Below are 17,325 nucleotides of genomic sequence, written 5' to 3' on the forward strand. Positions count from 1 at the left end.
CATTTTTTGTTTCTGGGACGGCTTTGTTTTTATTTTCAATTTCTTTCCTGAATTTGATCAACCTTGGTTGTGTTCGTAAATTTTGTCTCGTCTGCTCTTAGTTTTTGAACTTCTAATTCTAGTTACGTAAGAGCGCGTGCGCGCGTGCGTGTGCGTGTCTGAATCTGTGACGTGCTGTGCGCGCGTGCGCGTCCGAATGCGTGACGTGTTGTGCGCGCCCGCACCCGCATGCGTGACGTGTGTGCGCGCGTGCGTGTGTCCGAATGCGTGACGTGCTGTGCGCGCGTGCGTGTGCGTGTCCAAATACGTGACGTGCTGTGCGCGCGTGCGCGTGCGCGTCCGAATGGGTGACGTGGTGTTCGGTTTGGTCGTTCGAGCCGAGCTGCACATGTTCTTCCGCCTCGTGGTTTCATGGGGGGGGTTCATCAGCTGAGATGTTACGATTCACTTTTCATCATGAGAAATGTGATGTGTTCTGTTTTTTTTTTTCGCAGTATCTTTGTATGCGGTTGATTGGATGTTTTCCTGTTGCTAGGCATTTTGGCGCAGGGCTCCTGGTTCGAGAACGTTCTATCTGCGCACTGCAGTGCGGTTTTTAATAGAGAACAGTGGCTGAGGAGGGTTCGCTGTCTTGTATTTCCGTAGGATCCTCATTCTGCCCTTTTCATGTCCTCCTTTCCCTTCACTGCCAGGCCTCCCAAGGGCATTCCCTTTTCCCGCTTCTCCGGCTTCTCGGTGAAGCAAGGCTTCGAGGCTGCCGCCTCCTGTCCCGCTCTCTTTCAAACTTCTTCCCTTGGTCAAGCAAGTACCAGACCCGAGTTCGGTGTTTAGTTCTTGGCGTCAGGCTTTCTCGTTACAGAGGGATTTAAGTCAGCTCCACGAAGTGCTTCGCGCAGAGGAGGGAGCTCTGCTGGCGTTTGATGGCTGTTCTCTCTTCTCCTTTAGAAGCGATTTGACGTTCGGTTGACAGCGTTCCCTCCCACAGTGGTGCCGCGGGCTCGTTTGCTCACGTTCGTGCTTCGCTGAGGCCGTGAGGACAGGTTCAGATTCAGGCAGCTGTCATTGGCCTCCAGACTGGGAAGCTCCTGCAGTCGCTTTTAAAATATCAAGTACTCAGTGACATTCGTTTCCTTTCTAGGAGCCCTGGAAACCGCGGTTAGAAGGTTACCCTCAAGGTTACCCAGATTCTGTTACGAGACAGATCCGTGTCCTTGCATCTTTAAAATGAGTGCCCTAACTCTTCTTTCTTCTTTTAAGAAAGCAACCAATTAAAAAGATGAAAAAGTATATAATTTTCCTTCTTCCTCATTTCATGTTTACTAAAAAAAAAAAAAAAGCCCCAAACCAGAAAAGCCTGCTCTCAAGCTGCGTTTATTATGCCCAGAAAAATGTTCCCTTGAAGACGCCCCGTGTCTGCCCGTAAGCCCCCGCCTCTGATAAATGAGCAAATAAAACTGCCGCCGGGGGACTAGGGGCGTTGGGGGGCGGGACGGGCGGGAACGGCGCGGCGGGCCCGTCCGCGTGTGCGCGGGGCCCGCAGCGCCGCCCGGGCAGCCACCTGCCGCTCGCGGGGCGGGGCGGCGGCGCCCCGTCCTGCGCCCGCGCCGGGCCCGCCGCCCGCCGATTGGTCGCCCTTTGCTCCCTGACCCGCGGCCGCCGCCGCGGCCGCCGCTTCCTGCCCGCGCGCCGCGCGCGGCCGGCGCAGGGCGGAGCCGGGGGAGGAGCCGCGCGCCGCCCGCCCGCGCGCCCGCCGCCCCGGGCAGCAGTCGCGAGCAGCGGCGCCGGCCGCGGCGAGGGGGCAGGATGCGGCGGCGCTCGCGGGTGCTGCTGTGCTTCGCCCTGCTCTGGGTGCTGGGCATCGCCTACTACATGTACTCCGGGGGCGGCTCCGCGCTGGCCGCGGGCGCGGGCGGCGCCGGCAGGAAGGTGAGTGGGCGCCGCGCCCCCGGCCGCCGAGCCCGGCCCCCGCCCCCGCCGCCGCCGCGCCGGCCCTCCGCGGACGCGCCGCCGGCGCCCGGGCCGCCCTCCCCCGCCCCGCGGCGCCCGGACCTCGGCCCGCGGCCCCGCCGGGCATGCCGCCGCGGCCCCGGGGCGCGGGGCGCCGTCCTCGCCGCCGCCTCCCCCCGCCGCGTGGACGTGACCTCCCCGCTCCACGTAATTTGCATCTGGTCTGGCCGCCCTCGCCCCGTCCCCTGCGGTGGGAGTTTAGGGGTGCGGGTGCCGGCAAACACAAAGGGGGCTGGGGAGGAGGGGAGGCGGCTGCCATTCCGGTGTGTCACGGACAGAGGAGGAGACGGGTCCAAGTTTGTTTTCAGGCCTTTGGTACGAGCCGCCGCGGACTCCCCCACCTCCCCGTGGCCCCTGGCGTGGGGAGGGGGCGCAGCCAACCCTGCGCCGCACACGACGGGCTCCCCTGGGCCGGAGTCAGCGAGGCCACCGCGCCTTGCACCCCGAGAAAGGCCGGCCCCGGCCACGGCCCCGGCCCCGGCCCCGGCCCCGGCCCCAGCCCCGGCCCCAGCCCCGGCCCCGGCCCGCCCTCCGGCCCCGCGTCACACTCCGATCGGCCCGGCCCGCCGTCCCGCGCGGGACGCGCCGCCTGTGCGCCGGCCTCGCCAGCCGCGCTCGCCCGTTGCGCGGGGACAGCCCCGCGTTTAGGAGCGTGTTCTCGACAGGCCCCGAGGATTAGGCCGCGCGGACCGTGCGAGGGGCTCGGGACGGCCCGGCGTTTCGGGGGTAAACTGAGCGCCCGGGGTCACCCGGACCCCGATGTCCCGGCCGCGCGCCTGCTGAGCCGGAGGGGCCTGGGCCGCGCACGTGCCGTCCGGAGTGTTCGCTGCGTTCGGTGCTCAGCAGACCTTGAAAGCATCGCCGCCTTTTCCAAAGCCCTGTATTCCCGTTACTGTAGCGGTCAGTGCCACCGCAAACCCAGGAAATTCCGAGTTTGTGGAGGTGGCCCCGGGGCTGGGCTGGAACCTGGACTGGCATCCAGGAACCAGCCGGGCCTGCAGGACCGCAGGTGAACCGGCGGCAGCGTGAAGTCAGACCCGTAAACGTGGCGGTGAGTTCAGCCGCCTCAGAGGAAACGTCTTGCTTCCTTATTTCATTCATTCTCAGCTCTGGGTAGCAGGTGGAGGTAGGTGCTTTATTTGATCTTTGTTAAATTCCATGGGTTTGATTTAGCTGGAGGAGCAGAAATGAAAACAGCTTTTCCACATGCCAAGTTGGCCTGGCTTGCTTCTGAGCTTCAAGTCTACTCTAAGCCCTATTTTCTTTCTTTTTTTAAGGCAGGAACTGTCGTGTGTGTAAAGTCTCTGTTTATTCTTGACTGGCGAAGGGCCGGTGCAGCTAGTGCTGTGGTGAAAACCGTTAAACGGGAACCATTTAACGTCGCTTCCCGCCGGGGAAGCGGCGCCTTGGGGGGTCCGCACAGCCCCGCGAGCTGGTGAGACCCCGCGGAGCGGGCCTTTCAGGCAAAAGGAAACCAAACAGATGAGGCAGGCTTGGCATGTCTGTCCTTGGTTGGTCACCGTCACTGGTGCGTGTGAGTAGAGAGAGAGATGCGGCCTTAGCACCTGCAGAGGCTGGGTCCCCCCGCTGGGTGGCCTTCACTGGTGGTGGTGTTCCAGGCGGCTTCCGTGTTGACCTCTGAAGCGTGATCCGTAGTTAAAAAAGAATCCAAGAACACCTTGTGGCCTGGTGGCAACGGGAAGGTACAGAGACCATGCAGAAAAAGTGTGGGAAATGAACGATTGATTATACATGGATTGGCGATTTGGGATTCTAGTCTTTCTGTCAATGAACCATAAAATTTAATCCTGGCCGTTAGGGCAGTTTAGCAATTTGTGGGCTGAAGAAGGGGTGTGTGAATGGAGCAGCTTTGAGATTGCAGTAAAGAGACTCAGTCGCTTAGCTGGGTGAGCCCCGTGTGAGAGGGGACCCCCGAGACATTCTGGGGCGCGGAGAGAGCCCTGCTGTTCCAAATTTCTAGTCAGCCTGTAAAACGGTGTCTTGCTTCTTCCTGAACTATTTTCATGGATTTAGAGACTGGAAAGTGTCCCCAAATTTACTTCCTCCTCATGATGAAAAGACAGTTTTTTAGCTTGTAAAGTCTGGACATAACGTGACAGGCATGTACTGGCGGAATTTAAGTACTAGGTGTGGCGTTTTCCATGCAAGGGGGCTGATAATTCTTGTTTTCTGCTATTCACAAGTCCATACGGAGCCGATCCCGCTGTGCCGTGAGGCCTCTCATGGGGCACCTTCGGGGGATTGTCTGTCTGTCTAGTGTCTCTGCTGCCTCGGCACCCACGTGCCTGCTTGTTACCTAACTCATCTCAGGACTGATACTCTCCATGTGGTAAAACCCAGAAAGCCAGCTCACCCCAGTTTGCAGATGTAACACGCTTCACGGGCGCGGGCGCTGAAAGCCAGCTGGGCTTCGCTGCACATCTGGACCACAGGGCGGGTGGGGGGTGTGGTTGTCAATTTGTGCATGCTGCTGTTTACAATTCTAGTTCGTTTACATCTGCACAGACCCCTCCTCTCCCCAGGTTTTGCTCTTTCCTCATAAATTGGTGATTTACACTTCAAGGATGCTTTTCCTTTGAGCATCTTAAACGCTTTAAAATTTTAATCATGTTAAGTCTCCCCTGGGCCCTGGTACTTCCAGCCACAGAAGAGAGGAAGGGATTTCCATGGAAAGGAGCCCGCCTCTGGGTAAGTGGGGCTTCTAGGGTGGAGGGGACACTTTCCAGTCTCTGAGTCCATGGAAACAGTTCAGAGGGACGGTCTCCGCGCAGAGTGTGCCAGGCCGAGGCGTGTGTCTGTGCTTTGCCGTCCTCGGAAGGTGAGGGGGAGTTTTAGCTGGAGCCCGGGGCCAGCATCTGTCCTCCGGAAGGGCACCGGAGCTGTAGCCCATCTCTGGGAGCCCCGGGGCGTGGGGCTTGGGGCGTGGCCTCGTAGGAGGCATTGGGGGGCCCGGGGGCCTCTTTTGGAATGGTTGGGGCCTTGCTGGCTGGAGTGAGGCACGTGTACAGGGCAGCCTTGGGGTATGAAGTTGGGAGGAGTTTGGGGACGAATTATAGAGGCTTCGGATGCCAAGCCGCCTTCTTGGCTCCCGGTTTGGTCCAGCAGTGCCCTCTGCTCTGGGTGGCGGACAGTCAGCCACATGAAGGGTTTGGCACAGTCCTATGATGGACACCGAGGGAGAGTAATTTGCTGTCCCTCTTTACTTGGTGACCTTGGCCAATTTCTGAACCTCTCTGACCTGCAGTTTTCTCTTCTTTATAGTAGGATAGTTATTGTTACCTGGTGCCCGAGACCTCAGTGCCGTTAGCAGGTCCTGGCCGCTAGTAGGAGCTCACTATGGATTAGAGGGGCCCACACCCCCTCGACGATACAGGGAGCCCGGACTCCCGCAGTCCTAATTTCTGAAAAGCCGTGGGTGTGTTTCTGTTTTTGATCCCTCATCCATTCCGCTGAGATTTGGCCGGTTCATGCGGGTTCGCCCTGTGAGCCCTGTGACGCCAAGGACCGCCTCTCGGGAAGCGGCCCAGACACCGTGCTGGCCCTCGTGTGCCCGGCCGTGGTATCCGAGGGGAACCCCTGGGCAGCCAGCAGGAAGCGGGCTGAGGACACACCTTTCGGTGGTTGTGTAAGCGGTCCGAGCATCGCCGCCGAGGTCCCCGTGGTGATACAGCCCCCTGGCCGCCTCCCCTGAGGCCTGGCTGCTCCTGGCAGGATGGAGATGGCCGCGTGGCTCGTGCGCGTGGTTTGAGGTTGGACACGGGGCTGCCACGCGCTTCGACGGGCATGAGCCGACCTGTGCAAGTGCCTGGGGGCAGATGCAAAGGGGGTCCCGTCCCACACCCCGCCCCCCATAATCGCTTTGGAGGGTAAAGCAGTTCTGTCTGGGGTGAGAGTTGGAGGTTGAGGGAGGAAGGGCGGGAGCAGGGGAAGACGAAGACACTGTAACTGAAACGTTTCTCTAAAAGAAACGAAGTTTCCACTCCCTGGAGTTCTGTGGCACGGCTGGGTGCTACACAGAATGGAAACAGATTGTGACTGATAAACAGCACAAAAGCGATGAGTTTTTCCCCAAGCCTCTAGCAACAATGAGAGGGAGGCCGCCCCACCCAGTGGGAGCGGGGTCAGCCTGCGGGCTCCGCCCGGCCGGGGTGGGTGGGGGTGGCCTGGCTGCCGTGGGGCCTGTGCCGGCCTGCCCCGTGGGTCGGTGGAGCGGCGTTGAGGCCTGGCGGACTGTGCCTGGTCGGAGAGACACTTGTGCCTGCCTCATTGGCCCTTGGTGTCCCGCAGAGAGAGCAGGCAGTCTGAGAGGACACAGGCTCCAAAGCCAGCAGCGCTGGGTGGCCTGACTACCGTCAAGTCCAGCGGCATCTGGCTTAGTGGAGGGGGTGGGCGGGAGGCTGGTGGAGCAGGGTCCGGCACACGAGGGGGTGGCCGAGGTTCCGGCTGAGGGCCCAGGAGGCAGGCAGGGCACCCTGGGACCTGTGACGTGTCCTGGTGGCCCAGCGGAACTCGTGGGCTGAGACCCCGGCCACCCCCTCAGCTCCCATGAACTCGTCTGGAGGTGCGTGTGTGTGGACGTCGCCGAGGCGTGCGAGCCGGCGGTGTCCGGATGGGGACCCGGATTAAAACAGCGAGCTGCTCCCCTGTGGCGTGGCAAACACCTGCCAGTCTCTCGAGACCCCCGAGTGCCCCACCCCCAGCTTCCCTCGGGATCCCCTCCAGGATCAGCAAACAAAGACTTGAAAGCTGCCACCTCCGGGGCCCCTGGACCCAGTGTCCATGCCCAGGCCACGGAGGAGCATGGTGCGTGTCACGCCAGTGGACATGCATGGGACCGGAGGCCGTGGTGGCCTGGTCTCAAGTCCAGGACCTGAGACACTGTCCCCTGGAGAAGTCTTTGGTTCTGTGTTGCCCCTGGAACCTCGGTTCTTGTCCGCAGACTGCCGTGAGGAGGGCCCTCGGGGGGCCTCGGGCACACCCGCCAGCACAGCCCCGGGCGCGCCCCGAGGACCGCGCCTGCATCCGGAGTCGTGTGGACGCCGGCTGGCATCGCGCACTCTGCGCACAGCTGGGCCTGGCTCCCTTCACGGTGTGCGGGCGGCCTGACCCGCGGCCCTATGCCTGACCTTGGGGATTAACCCTAGCTGGGCCCAGGAGCGCCGTCCAGTCCACTTCTCCAGTCTGAGACCTGCCTGTCTCTCTCCTTCGTGACCATGAGCCACTTCTAGGGAGTAGGAGCCTGCCGCGGGAGCGAGCGGGCCTCCTGACCCGCGGTGCCTGCCAGCAGCCGGCCCTCGGCTCCCGCTCCGCCTCCTGCAGGATGGGGCGACACACTTGGCATTTTCGCGTTTAGTCATGGCCGGCATTACGGGCCTGGGAAACACGTCATCTGAGACGGATTGGGTTTCTTAGCATGCGGAGTTGGGTGGCAGTGATTCATCTGGGCTGGACTTGAAAGAAACAAAATGGTCACAAAGCCTCTCTCCTGGGCTCGCACTGGGGAGGCCGTCTTGGCTCGGGGAGTCGTGTGCCCCACGCAGTGTTGTGGAGTGGCCGCCGAGGGTGGCTGCCTGTGACGTGGCGTGGGCCGGTCACTCGTGGCCCAGCCTGTGCCGTTGGGCCGCCTGCCCTGGCGACTGCTCCGTCTGCCTCTGCACTCCTGCCGGCCCCAGTCCTCCGGCACGGGCTGTTTCCTGCCCGGTGACCAGGAGGAGGAATGGCCGGGACGCCTGGGGATGCTGGCCGAGTCCCCAGGGCCCAGGCAGAACACCCATTTTGGCGGGGACGGGTGTTGGAGGCGGTGGTCGCTTTAATTCAGAGTTCTCAGCCTCGACCTGGGTGACGTTGGAGCTGGACGGTCGTTGGGTGGGCTGCTTCGTCTGTTGTGGCATGTTTGGGGGCTGGCCCGGCCTCCCACCGGACCCCGGAGCACCCGCCGTAGCTGTGACAGCCACGGCTGTCCACAGGCGTTGCCAGGTGTCCCCAGGACTGCAGAATCGTCCCCGAGTAAGAGCCACTGCTAAAGTCGGTGTTAACTGATTTCCTTTTCTCCGCCACCGCCTTTGTGCTGCGACCTTCCCAGAGCGCCTGCCCCCGTGCGGTCTGGGCGGGCCCCGGGGTGGCCTCTCGGTGGCGGGCGCGCGGCGCGTACGTGGCGTGGGCGAGGCAGGCGCGCGCGGTCGGGGCGGCGGGCCCCGGGGCGGCGCCCGAGTGTGCCAGGCCGGCCCTGCTGCTCGGCGGACCCCAGCACGCTCGCTGCCCGCAGCAGCCCTGCCGTTTCTCTCGCGTCGCTGATGCAGATGGGCACAGAGAGGCCAAGTCACTGCCCCAAGGCCACCGGTGGCCGTGGGCGGCAGACCCGGGGCTGATGGCGGGAGAACTCCGCGGCCCCGGGGCCCGCTCCCGATGCTGCGCCCGCAGGCGCCCTCGGCAGCGCTGAGCGGGTGGCGTGCAGTGCGCTCCTGCGGTGCCGGGGCCCAGCGGGCCTCGTCCGCGCCTCCGCCTCCACCTCCGCCGGGGGAGGTGGTCTCTGCCTGTGTGACGCCGGCCCTGGCCGGGCGGGGGTCACCAGCCCTGCTGTCCAGTTCGTCCCGCAGTGTGTTTCTGAGCTTCTGCCGTGTAACAAGTACCGTTGGGCACAGCATTTGAGATGCGGCCATGACTGTCCCAGAGACAAACTCCCGTGTTCATGGCACTTATGTTCTGGGGGCAGCTGGACAAAAGTGGGGTCCATGAGCAAATTACAAACTGAAAGGCGGCGCCAGGCGCCATGGCCCAGGGGAGCATCCAGCCTTTGCCGTGACCACCCCCGCCCCTCCTGCCCAACTCGCGGCCGGTCCCTCCTGGGGCTGGCTGCCTTCGGTTTCTTACTGGCAGTCTCCCCGGCCCGCGGCACACGGCATCTGGGTCTCCCCGGCTGGTCCACACGGTGTCCTGGGTGATGGGCGTGTCGCCCTGGGACACGGTGCCCATGTCCCCACCGTGGGTGCCTGCGGGCCGCCTCGCTCGCTGACTCAGCGCGCTGGGCTGCGGAGCCACCTCGCCTTGCCATTTCTGAGCCGACCTCCCTGAAGCGCCGAGGTGGACCGGGCAGCCTGGGGTCAGGGGCACCGTCCGGTCCCCCCACACACCTGTCACTTAATGGGAGTCCTCGCTGGACCCTGTGCACCTGCTCCCACACGGTCCCCACCACGACGTCACCTCTGCGAGCTGCCGTGGGCGGTGCCAGCTCAGGGGTCTCTGCAGAAAACCGGAGGCCGCCAGCCGGCCTGTCCCCGGCCTCCGCGAGGCGGTTTAGGCAGTGTGGGCGGCGTCCCCGCTCCGTGACCTGTAGCGTTTGTGGGACATAAGACGCGTGAGTGACGTCACTGTCCGCGGCCTCAGGGAGGTGGACGTGGCGAGTTGCTGGTCCTCAAGTGGCAGCGTCTGGCCACATTCTGTAGACGCCACGGCGTTTGCAGGAGTCGTGAGAGGCTTCGCGGTGAGTGCGCCGAGCCCTGGGGGTTCCCGGGGAAACAGCCGTGAGGCTTCGCGGAGGCAGAGGACGCGCGAGGCCTCAGCTCCGGGTGGCCGCGAGGCGCCTCCCCGTGGGCCTCCGAGGCCAGGCCAGGGGCGAGCTCTTCTCTGCCAAACGGGCGCTGCCCTGGGAGGGTGGCACACGCAGGTGAAGGGTCCGTCCTCCGATGAGTCACCCCACGAGCGCTTGAGGGGCTGGCGCAAGCGAGAGGCCCGAAGATGAAGCACGCGGCCCGGGGGCTGTCGCGGTGGGTTCCCGTGGCCTCCGGGGCCGAGCCGCTTGGCCCGGGGCGCGACGCCTCCAGGTCAGGGCCCCGCGGCTTCCCTTCTGACCCGGGTCTTGCTCTGCGACCTTCCGCGGGCTCAGCCCCCGGCCCCGCCCTCACCGCCACCCCTCTCCGCTGTCCGGTCGATGAGCTCACCCTCGCTTGTCCCCCTGGCTCGCTTTTGACGAGTACTGACTGTCCGTGTCGGGGAGGTAAACCCTCTCTCCTCGAGTCTGAGAGACCGTTATTCAGAAAATCATCACTTCACGTACCGCCGGGACGGAAACAGCGTCTGCGGAACGCGCCCGTGGTTGGCCAGCTCTGTTTTTATGTTCCGTGCACTGAGCTCGTTCGGATGTGACGAGACGTCGGTTTTTCCGTCTGTCACTCTCGGGCGTCGACAGAAGGGGAGACAGGCCCGGAAGACGTCGCGTGGGGTGTTTCCGACTTTTTCAGGGTCCACTTTTCGACTCGGACGTTCCTGCCCGTTTCCTCAGACGGAGCCCTCTTCGCGGGTGCCACCGCGGTCTTTGGTGACGCGGCAGAGGCCCCTCGGGCGGGGCTCCGCGCGCGGCTTGGCGTCGCGTAGAGAGCGGCGTCGACTTCTCCGGCGTTTCGCCCGGCTCCCCAGGCTCCGCCCGCTCCGGTCCCCGCGGGTTTCGCGTCTGGGGGTTCCGGGTGCTCCGGCGCCTCCGGCAGGTTCTTCCAGGCCCCCGACAGCTGCGCTGCAGACGTGGCTGCTGGCGCGTTGCGTGTCTCACGTGTGTTGGTAGCGATGGGGCGTCGTGGCCCGAGCCCGGCCCACGTCAGCACAGAGTGTCACCTATTGTGGGGCGCGTTCCGATGTCACGTTAAACTGTAGGGGGAGGAGTGGGTGTCGTTGTCGGTGAGTTGCGGTGTTTCTTTTGCTCAGGTGTCGGGTGACTCACCTTTCTGAGCGCCGGGCCCCGGCCGCCTGTCCGTGACCAAGGAGCACGGTGGCCCGCCCTGGGACGTGTGCGTACGCGTCCGCTCCCTCTCGTCCCCCAGAATCCACACGCACGGAGGCCCTGCCCGCTTTTCGTCTGAGCGATGAGCAGCTCAGGAGCGCGGACCTGCCCGTCAGTGACCCTGGGGCGTGCCGGGGTCTCAGCCGAGCGGGACGCGTCCCCCTCGGCATGCGCACGGTCACCGGGCAGGCCACCGAGAGGAAGGTCTGAGAGAGAACTGCCGGCGAGTTGCGTGGGAACCGGGTAGTAGGCGACGTTCAAGGCGTCGCCGTCGGTGTTATCAGTGGCGGTCGTGGGTGGCATCGAGGCGGTGTTCTTTGAAAATCCTTGTTTTCGCAGATGCAAACCGAGCTACGTGAGGGTGCCGCGGTACGTCTGCAGGGAAAATCATGGGGAGCGAGACTGGCCAAACGTGTCCTCGACGCTGACTGACGAGGACTCAGGGTTCTTCACACCAGTTTGTCTCGTGTACTTTTGAAAATTCCATTAAAAAATCAAGAAGTTCATGGATGTATGCAGCTAAAATTGGCAAACCAGCTGGAAACAAGCATTTCCCGAGAAGCGACTTCACAGCTTTGCGATGGGGTCGGCGAGGGGTTTCTGCCCCCCGCGTCCTGCGTGTACGTTGGGGTCCCCTACACCTGCGTCGCCAGCCGGGGTGCTGCACTTCAGCCCCTGCTGGGACCGCCACCCCAGAGGCGGCGTCAGATCCCACAGATTAAGGGCTCAGTCCTGCAAGAACGCCCCGTTTCAGACGCCCATGGCTTCTGACTGGCCGTGAATCAGGGAGAGGTCCCCAGGTCCTCTCCTTCGGTCCCCTTAACCTGCAGGAGTGGCCCCAGGACTCCCCAGTTACTGATGTAGCACCGAGGACGTTGAGGGGGGGCCTGGGCGGCTGGACGAAGGTACATGGGGCACGGTCCCCACGACGAAGCTTCTGGCCTCGGTTTCCTCATTTGTCGTCGGCCTGGCGCACACTCAGGTGCTGATGGTGGTGCCGACGTGCCCGGAGCTGGGCGGGGCTCGCCTGCGAGGCCGGTGTCAGGACTCCGGCTCCTGTGTCCCCTGGAGCCAGCCCTGCTCCGTCACGTGTGAGCCGCCGAGCCTCCAGTACCAGGGCTGCCTCCTGGGCCCGGCCCAGGCCCTGGTCTCGGAGGCAGCCCTGCCCCTTCCCGGCGGAGGGGGCCCAGCCCGGGGGGCGGGGAGCGGCCAGGGTGCCTGGGCCGGGGCGAGGGACTCCGGCTCTGCTGGGGGGCGGGAGCCGTGGGCCGGACCCCCTCCCAGGTGTCAGTCCCCAGGTCTACCCCTTCTTCTCGTAACTTGTTTTTAAAAATTGTCGGGATGTGGCTTTTAACTGTGTGACTGTGTAATTAATTTTTTAACTCTAATTGGCAATTGGCTTTTCGACGTCCCGAGCTGTTATTATGTGAATACAGCGTGTTATTTGAAAACTTTTGCAGGAGGCTTTAATTAGTTAACACCCTTTCAGTCTCACGAGTTGGGTTTTCAGCTTACGTTTGAAACCGTAGGTGAGTGACAGGTGCAGCCGCGTGAATTACTGTGGTGGCACGGCGAAGGCCCCGTGAGGGCCGAGGACCAGCGGTGTCCGGGGCACGGTGCCCGCGGCGCCCCCTCCGATGCCGCGGGATCCAGCGGCTCTGGGCCGGACGGCCGGCGGCGCTCCCCCGTGTGACCGCTCCAGGAAGGGCGAGCCCGTGACGGCCAGGCGTTCTTCGCGGTGGCTCGGGACCCGGGCTGTGGCCCACGTCCTGCTGGTCAGCTGCAGTTCCCTGGTCTGGGAGGGGCTGGTGACGCGTGAGAGGGTGCCGAGGCGTGCCCACAGACACTTCTGGGGCGACGGGAGAAGCTGCCCCGACGGAGGCCGGTTTGCCTGAAGCGGACGCCAGGCCCACGGCGAAGCCAGTGCGGCTAGTTGGACCAGGGGTGTGAATCGGGCAGGACCCTCCCTCTGTGGTCTGTCTCCCCGTCTCGGGCCACGCGGACACCCCGTGGTCCCAGGAAGGCCCCTGTTTGCTCAAGGTAAAGCTGTGGTACCAGGTGAGGCCAGAAGTGCCACCTGGGGTTACATTTTTCAGACTGCAGGTGGTCAAGGTGCAGTGGACGTTTCAGGGGCACCGAGAGCAAAGCCGACCCAATGGGTCGATGGGGGACGGAGCGAGCGATGGCCTGGATTTCCCGGTGCCTGGCCAAGGCCACTCGTCTCCCGCCAGGGTGGGCAGCCCGCCCGTGAGGCCCCCGCAGGCCCTTCTCCCCGTGCGCGAGTGCCCGTGCGAGTGTGTGCGCATGTGCGTGAGGGCACAGGTCCAAGCGCACATGCATGTGAGCGTTCACACGTGACCGTGCACGAGTGTGCATGTGTGCAAATGCATGTGAGTGTGCGTGCATGAGTATGTATCTGCACATGTGTGCACGCGTGTGCGCACACACATGTGGTTGTCGGGAGGGAGACGCGCATCCCGCGTGCATCACTTTTCCAGCCCGACAGTGGGCACGCCCCCCCCCCCCCCCCCCGCACAAGCGCCCGGTCGGGTGGTCACGCGAGTCCGGTGTGTGGGCGCTGCCGTCCTGCTCAAGCCTTCGCCGTGAAAGGCGACGCAGTCGGACCCCCTTGGCAGTGGCACCGCGGAGCCCGGTGGCCTTGGGACTCGCGGTGGGCTTGCCGTAGCGGCACAAGCTGTAATGTGCAGTGACCGGCGTTGCCGAGGTTTGGGCACACTCGTTCCCGGGGCTCCCGGGCTCCCCGGCCTGCATGGGACCCTGCGTTTCAGCGGAGGCGACAGGTGGCCTGCTCCGAGCCAGGTGCAATCGTCCGAGGCACTGGGGACCGTCCGAGCGGGCATGTGAGTAAGCGCGTAGGGGTTTGTGTGTTTTTTAAGGAGAAATCCACCGTCCGCCCATCTCGCCCTTGGCGGGGGGGGGGGGGGGGTCCGCCCCATGTTCGTCTGTGTCGTGAGAGAGGGCGCTGGTCCGCCTTTGGCCCTGTGCTCGGCCCTTGGCAGCTCCTCCTGGCTGCTGGACGTGCCGACAGCGGCAGCTGCAGGAGGCCGGTGATGGGGTTTTCTCCGAGGGGCGGGTTCGGGCCGGGTCCTGGCCGCCTGAGCCCTGAGCAGCCGTGTGTGCGGGCCGCGTCTCCCTGCGGGGCAGGCACGGGGGGCTGGGCGGGGGCCGGGGCTCATGGGGGCTCCCCGTGGGCGTGGCAGGGACCGGCACGTGGAAGGTGGCCCTGCCCCTGCGTGGCCGGTCTCCTGTGGGCGGCGGGCGCACCTGTTGCCTGTCTGAACCCCACGATCGTGACTTCCGGGGCAGGTTTCAGCCTCTGCTGTTTGGAAACAGCCGGTAGGCGGAGCCGACGTAACTCGGACACCCGGCCGCAGACCACGCGCGTTACCGGTGTCCTGGTCGTTCGCTCGCTGGGCCAACGCCGCGGGGCCCGGCGTGCAGCTGTCGCCGTGTGATGGCAACACGCAGACGGGGGCACGTGGAGGAGCCAGAGGTGCTCCCTGTCCTTGGGTGGCCAGTGGCACTTGAACGGACCCCACGCCCAGCTCAGGGCTGAAGCAAAGAGGTCCGGGCCGCACAGCGTGAGAAGCGTCCGGGGATTTACGCGCCGCTGTCCCGGTCACGCTCGCTTGGCCGCAGACGCGGAGGCGGGGGAGGGGGAGGGTGCGGCCTCGCTGGCGGACGTCGCTGCCCCGGCAGAGGAGTCCTCTGCGCCCAGCTCCGGTCGCGCTGGGCCCGTGGCAGGCTGGCGGGTCCCCTCGTCACGGGCGTTAAACGCTGCTGAAGAGCGAGGACGACACGCGGCGTGCCCTCCCGGCTCCGCCCGCCGCGTGACCAACGTCGCCGCTGCTGACCCGTCCGCAGGCAGCCGGGCCGAGGCGTGGCCGGAGGTGGTGTCGCAGCTCCGGGACTTCTGGGCACGGGCGGCAGCGCTGGTCGGGGGGGCTGGGGGTCCCCTCCCCATCCTCAGTGCGCAGGCACCCGTCAGGCCCCTGGGGGCGTCAGGGCCGGCGTGCCCAGCGCCCGGGCGCCCGCTGCGGGCGAGGGTCCCCGTGGTCGGGGTGTGGCCTCCCCCGGACCCCGCCGTGTGGGCGGGTCACTCGGGTCTCCGTTCTCCTCCCTGCCGCAGACGTCTGGGCCGCCAGCCGCCGTCAGGGGGCACGCTCCCCGGGGCCACGCGGACCGCAGCCCGACCTCCCCGTCCACCACGAGGCAGGCGCATCGTGCAGCCTGCGGCCGCCGCCGGGCCGCGCTCCGGGTCCCCGTCCCGCGCGACGGTCGGAGACGGGCTCGGGGATGGAGTGAGGCCCGGCGGAGAGACGGCCGCTGGCTGCAGGTCCCTCTGTTTCCCAGACTCTGCACTGGCCGGGCCCCCGCGTGTCACGCCCGTGGGAGCTCGATGTCTTAGGTTAAAGGTCAAGTGGCAAAGGGCGAAGGTTTGCTGTCCGCCTGGGCCGGGGGACTGCCGGCCACGATGGCGTCTCGAATTTCGCATCTCGTGTGAGCGCAGTGCAGTCTGTCCCCCGAACGGGCCGGCCGAGCCGCGGGTGGGGCGTCTCATCGGGCCGCAGAGGGAGCGCGCGCTTAGTGGGGGCGCGGGCTGCCCCAGGCCACGAGTGTGCAGAGGGTGACGGCGTGTGGGAGGGGACCGGGTTCTGGGGCCTCTCCCAACAGTGACACTCACGTCTTCCTGGTAAGCGACCGGCTAAGCGCGTCCCGGACCCGCCGTCGTGCCTCTGAGTGCGTCATCTCTTCGACGTCGGGCACGTGAGCCCAGCCTTCTGGAGGGGCTTCCGGCGACGTCCCCTGCCCCCCCGCCCCGTCCATCTCCCCCAGCCCACGTTCCCGTGACCAGAGCAGCCGGACGGGGGGTCGGGTGCTGGCTGCACTGCTGCCCAGGGTCTGGTGGGGGCCACGGGTGGCTGGACGGCAGCCCCGCGGGGGGTCAGGTGCGTGTGAGGGAGGAGGAGGGACCCCGGTGGACTGTGGGGGGGGGGAGCGGGGACCCCTGAGCCGCACTGGGGGGTGCGGCGTGACGCAGGCGGCAGCGCACTTTCTGGCGGGCAGCGTGGGGTGGACGGGACAGTCCTGGCTTGTGGGTCAGCCCAGCAGAGCCGCGATGGGGACGTTGCTGAGCAGGGTGCGTGGGTGGGGTGGGGGCAGGGGGCGTGCGGCCTGTGCCCGGGGTGGGGTGGGCACCCCCTGCACGTGTAGCCGGGACGTGGCCGGCTGTGGCTTCGCGGCTCCCTGGGGTGCTGGGGAGGCAGGCGTGGTGGGCGCAGAGGCCGGGACCGGGGAACCGTGCCACTCCTGGACTGGGGGTTGTGCGAGGGCTGCAGCCGAGGGCCCCCAAGGCTGATGCTTCGGCAGAGTTGGGGCGAGGCGAGGACCCCTCTCCGCAGAGGGTAGAAGTTTGTCGCCGTCACCGGCACAGAGAGCCGGGGTGACCACAGCACCGCGGCGTCCGCGGCCCGGCGGGCCCCCCACGGCGCCTGGCCGAGCTGCGCGTGCCGGGCCGGCAGGTGTGGCCTGGTGTCGCACGCTGCCCTGCAGCACGCCGAGACGGCGGCAGCGGGGCCGCCCCTGCCCCCTGGCCCCCCCCCCCCCGCCGCGCTCTGCACGGGGGGCCTGTGTCCTGGGTCCTCCTGCAACTTCCTGACGAGGCCGTGTTGCTTTGCGGTCTGTTTCTAATCCGGCTCGTTCGGAATTGGCCAACTTGTCTTCTGCTCAGAACAGATCACGGTGCCAGGATTTCAAGCCAGATTCTGCGTGTGGATGTGCTGCGAACGCCTCTATTTCTGATACTTTTATCTTTCCCGTTCTGTGTGCCATTTGGGAGAAAATCCACAAATCTGTCTTGCGAGAGGAGCTCGCGCCCTGAGTGTCCCCCGGGAGTGGCTGGGCGCCCCGGCCGTGGGCAGGTTCCCTTACGGCTCTGAGGCTCCCGGTCAGCCGACCACATGGCCTGCTGGGCCTGACGCATCCTGCACGTGACCCTCCGGCGACCCCACCCAGCTCCCCCTCCGAAAGGGGCCGCCTCCGCGTCCTGCAGCCTCAGCCACCGGCTCAGCGCCAGTCGGCACGTGCCCGCCGTGGCTTCCGAACCTCACCGGTGCCGCGTGTTTGTGACCCGGCCGCTGCGCGGTGACCGGCCGTCTGTCTGCGCGGTGACCGTCCATCTGTCTGCATGGTGACCGGCCGTCTGCGTGGTGACCCGGCCGCTGCTGCTCCTCTCGCTCGGTGAGCTAAGTGCCTTCGGGCAGGCGCTCGGCGCTCGGCACAGGGCCAGGCGGGCAGAGCGCTGACCCCGTTTCCGGGGCCCCTGTGCGTGAACCTGGGCGACTGTGCCATGGGGAGCCCGGCTGTGGGGTCTGGAGCCGGCGTCCACCCCCTGGTGTAGGGGGCGGTGCCTCAGGGAGTGGCAGCTGGACACGGAGGTGGTTTAGGGTTCACTGGGAGGCAGCTGGAGCAAGTCGCCGTGTGTTTGGAGCCCAAGGGACCTCACC

At 65.5% G+C, this 17,325-nt stretch overlaps 1 protein-coding gene across 1 annotated transcript in view; it reads left to right on the top strand.

The window, feature by feature from the left end:
- Positions 1-1,741: 1,741 nt before the first annotated feature.
- GALNT2 (polypeptide N-acetylgalactosaminyltransferase 2) overlaps positions 1,742-17,325 on the top strand; it is a 67,561-nt gene continuing 51,977 nt past the window's right edge. Inside the window, exon 1 of the mRNA XM_036235556.1 lies at positions 1,742-1,926. Within this exon, the coding sequence (XP_036091449.1) occupies positions 1,804-1,926 (123 nt within the window). The 5' untranslated portion in view covers positions 1,742-1,803. The remainder of the gene's footprint in view (positions 1,927-17,325) is intronic.

Source organism: Rousettus aegyptiacus, unplaced genomic scaffold (genome assembly GCF_014176215.1).
Source record: "Rousettus aegyptiacus isolate mRouAeg1 unplaced genomic scaffold, mRouAeg1.p scaffold_m13_p_18, whole genome shotgun sequence".
In the NCBI taxonomy this organism is placed as follows: Eukaryota; Metazoa; Chordata; class Mammalia; order Chiroptera; family Pteropodidae; genus Rousettus; species Rousettus aegyptiacus.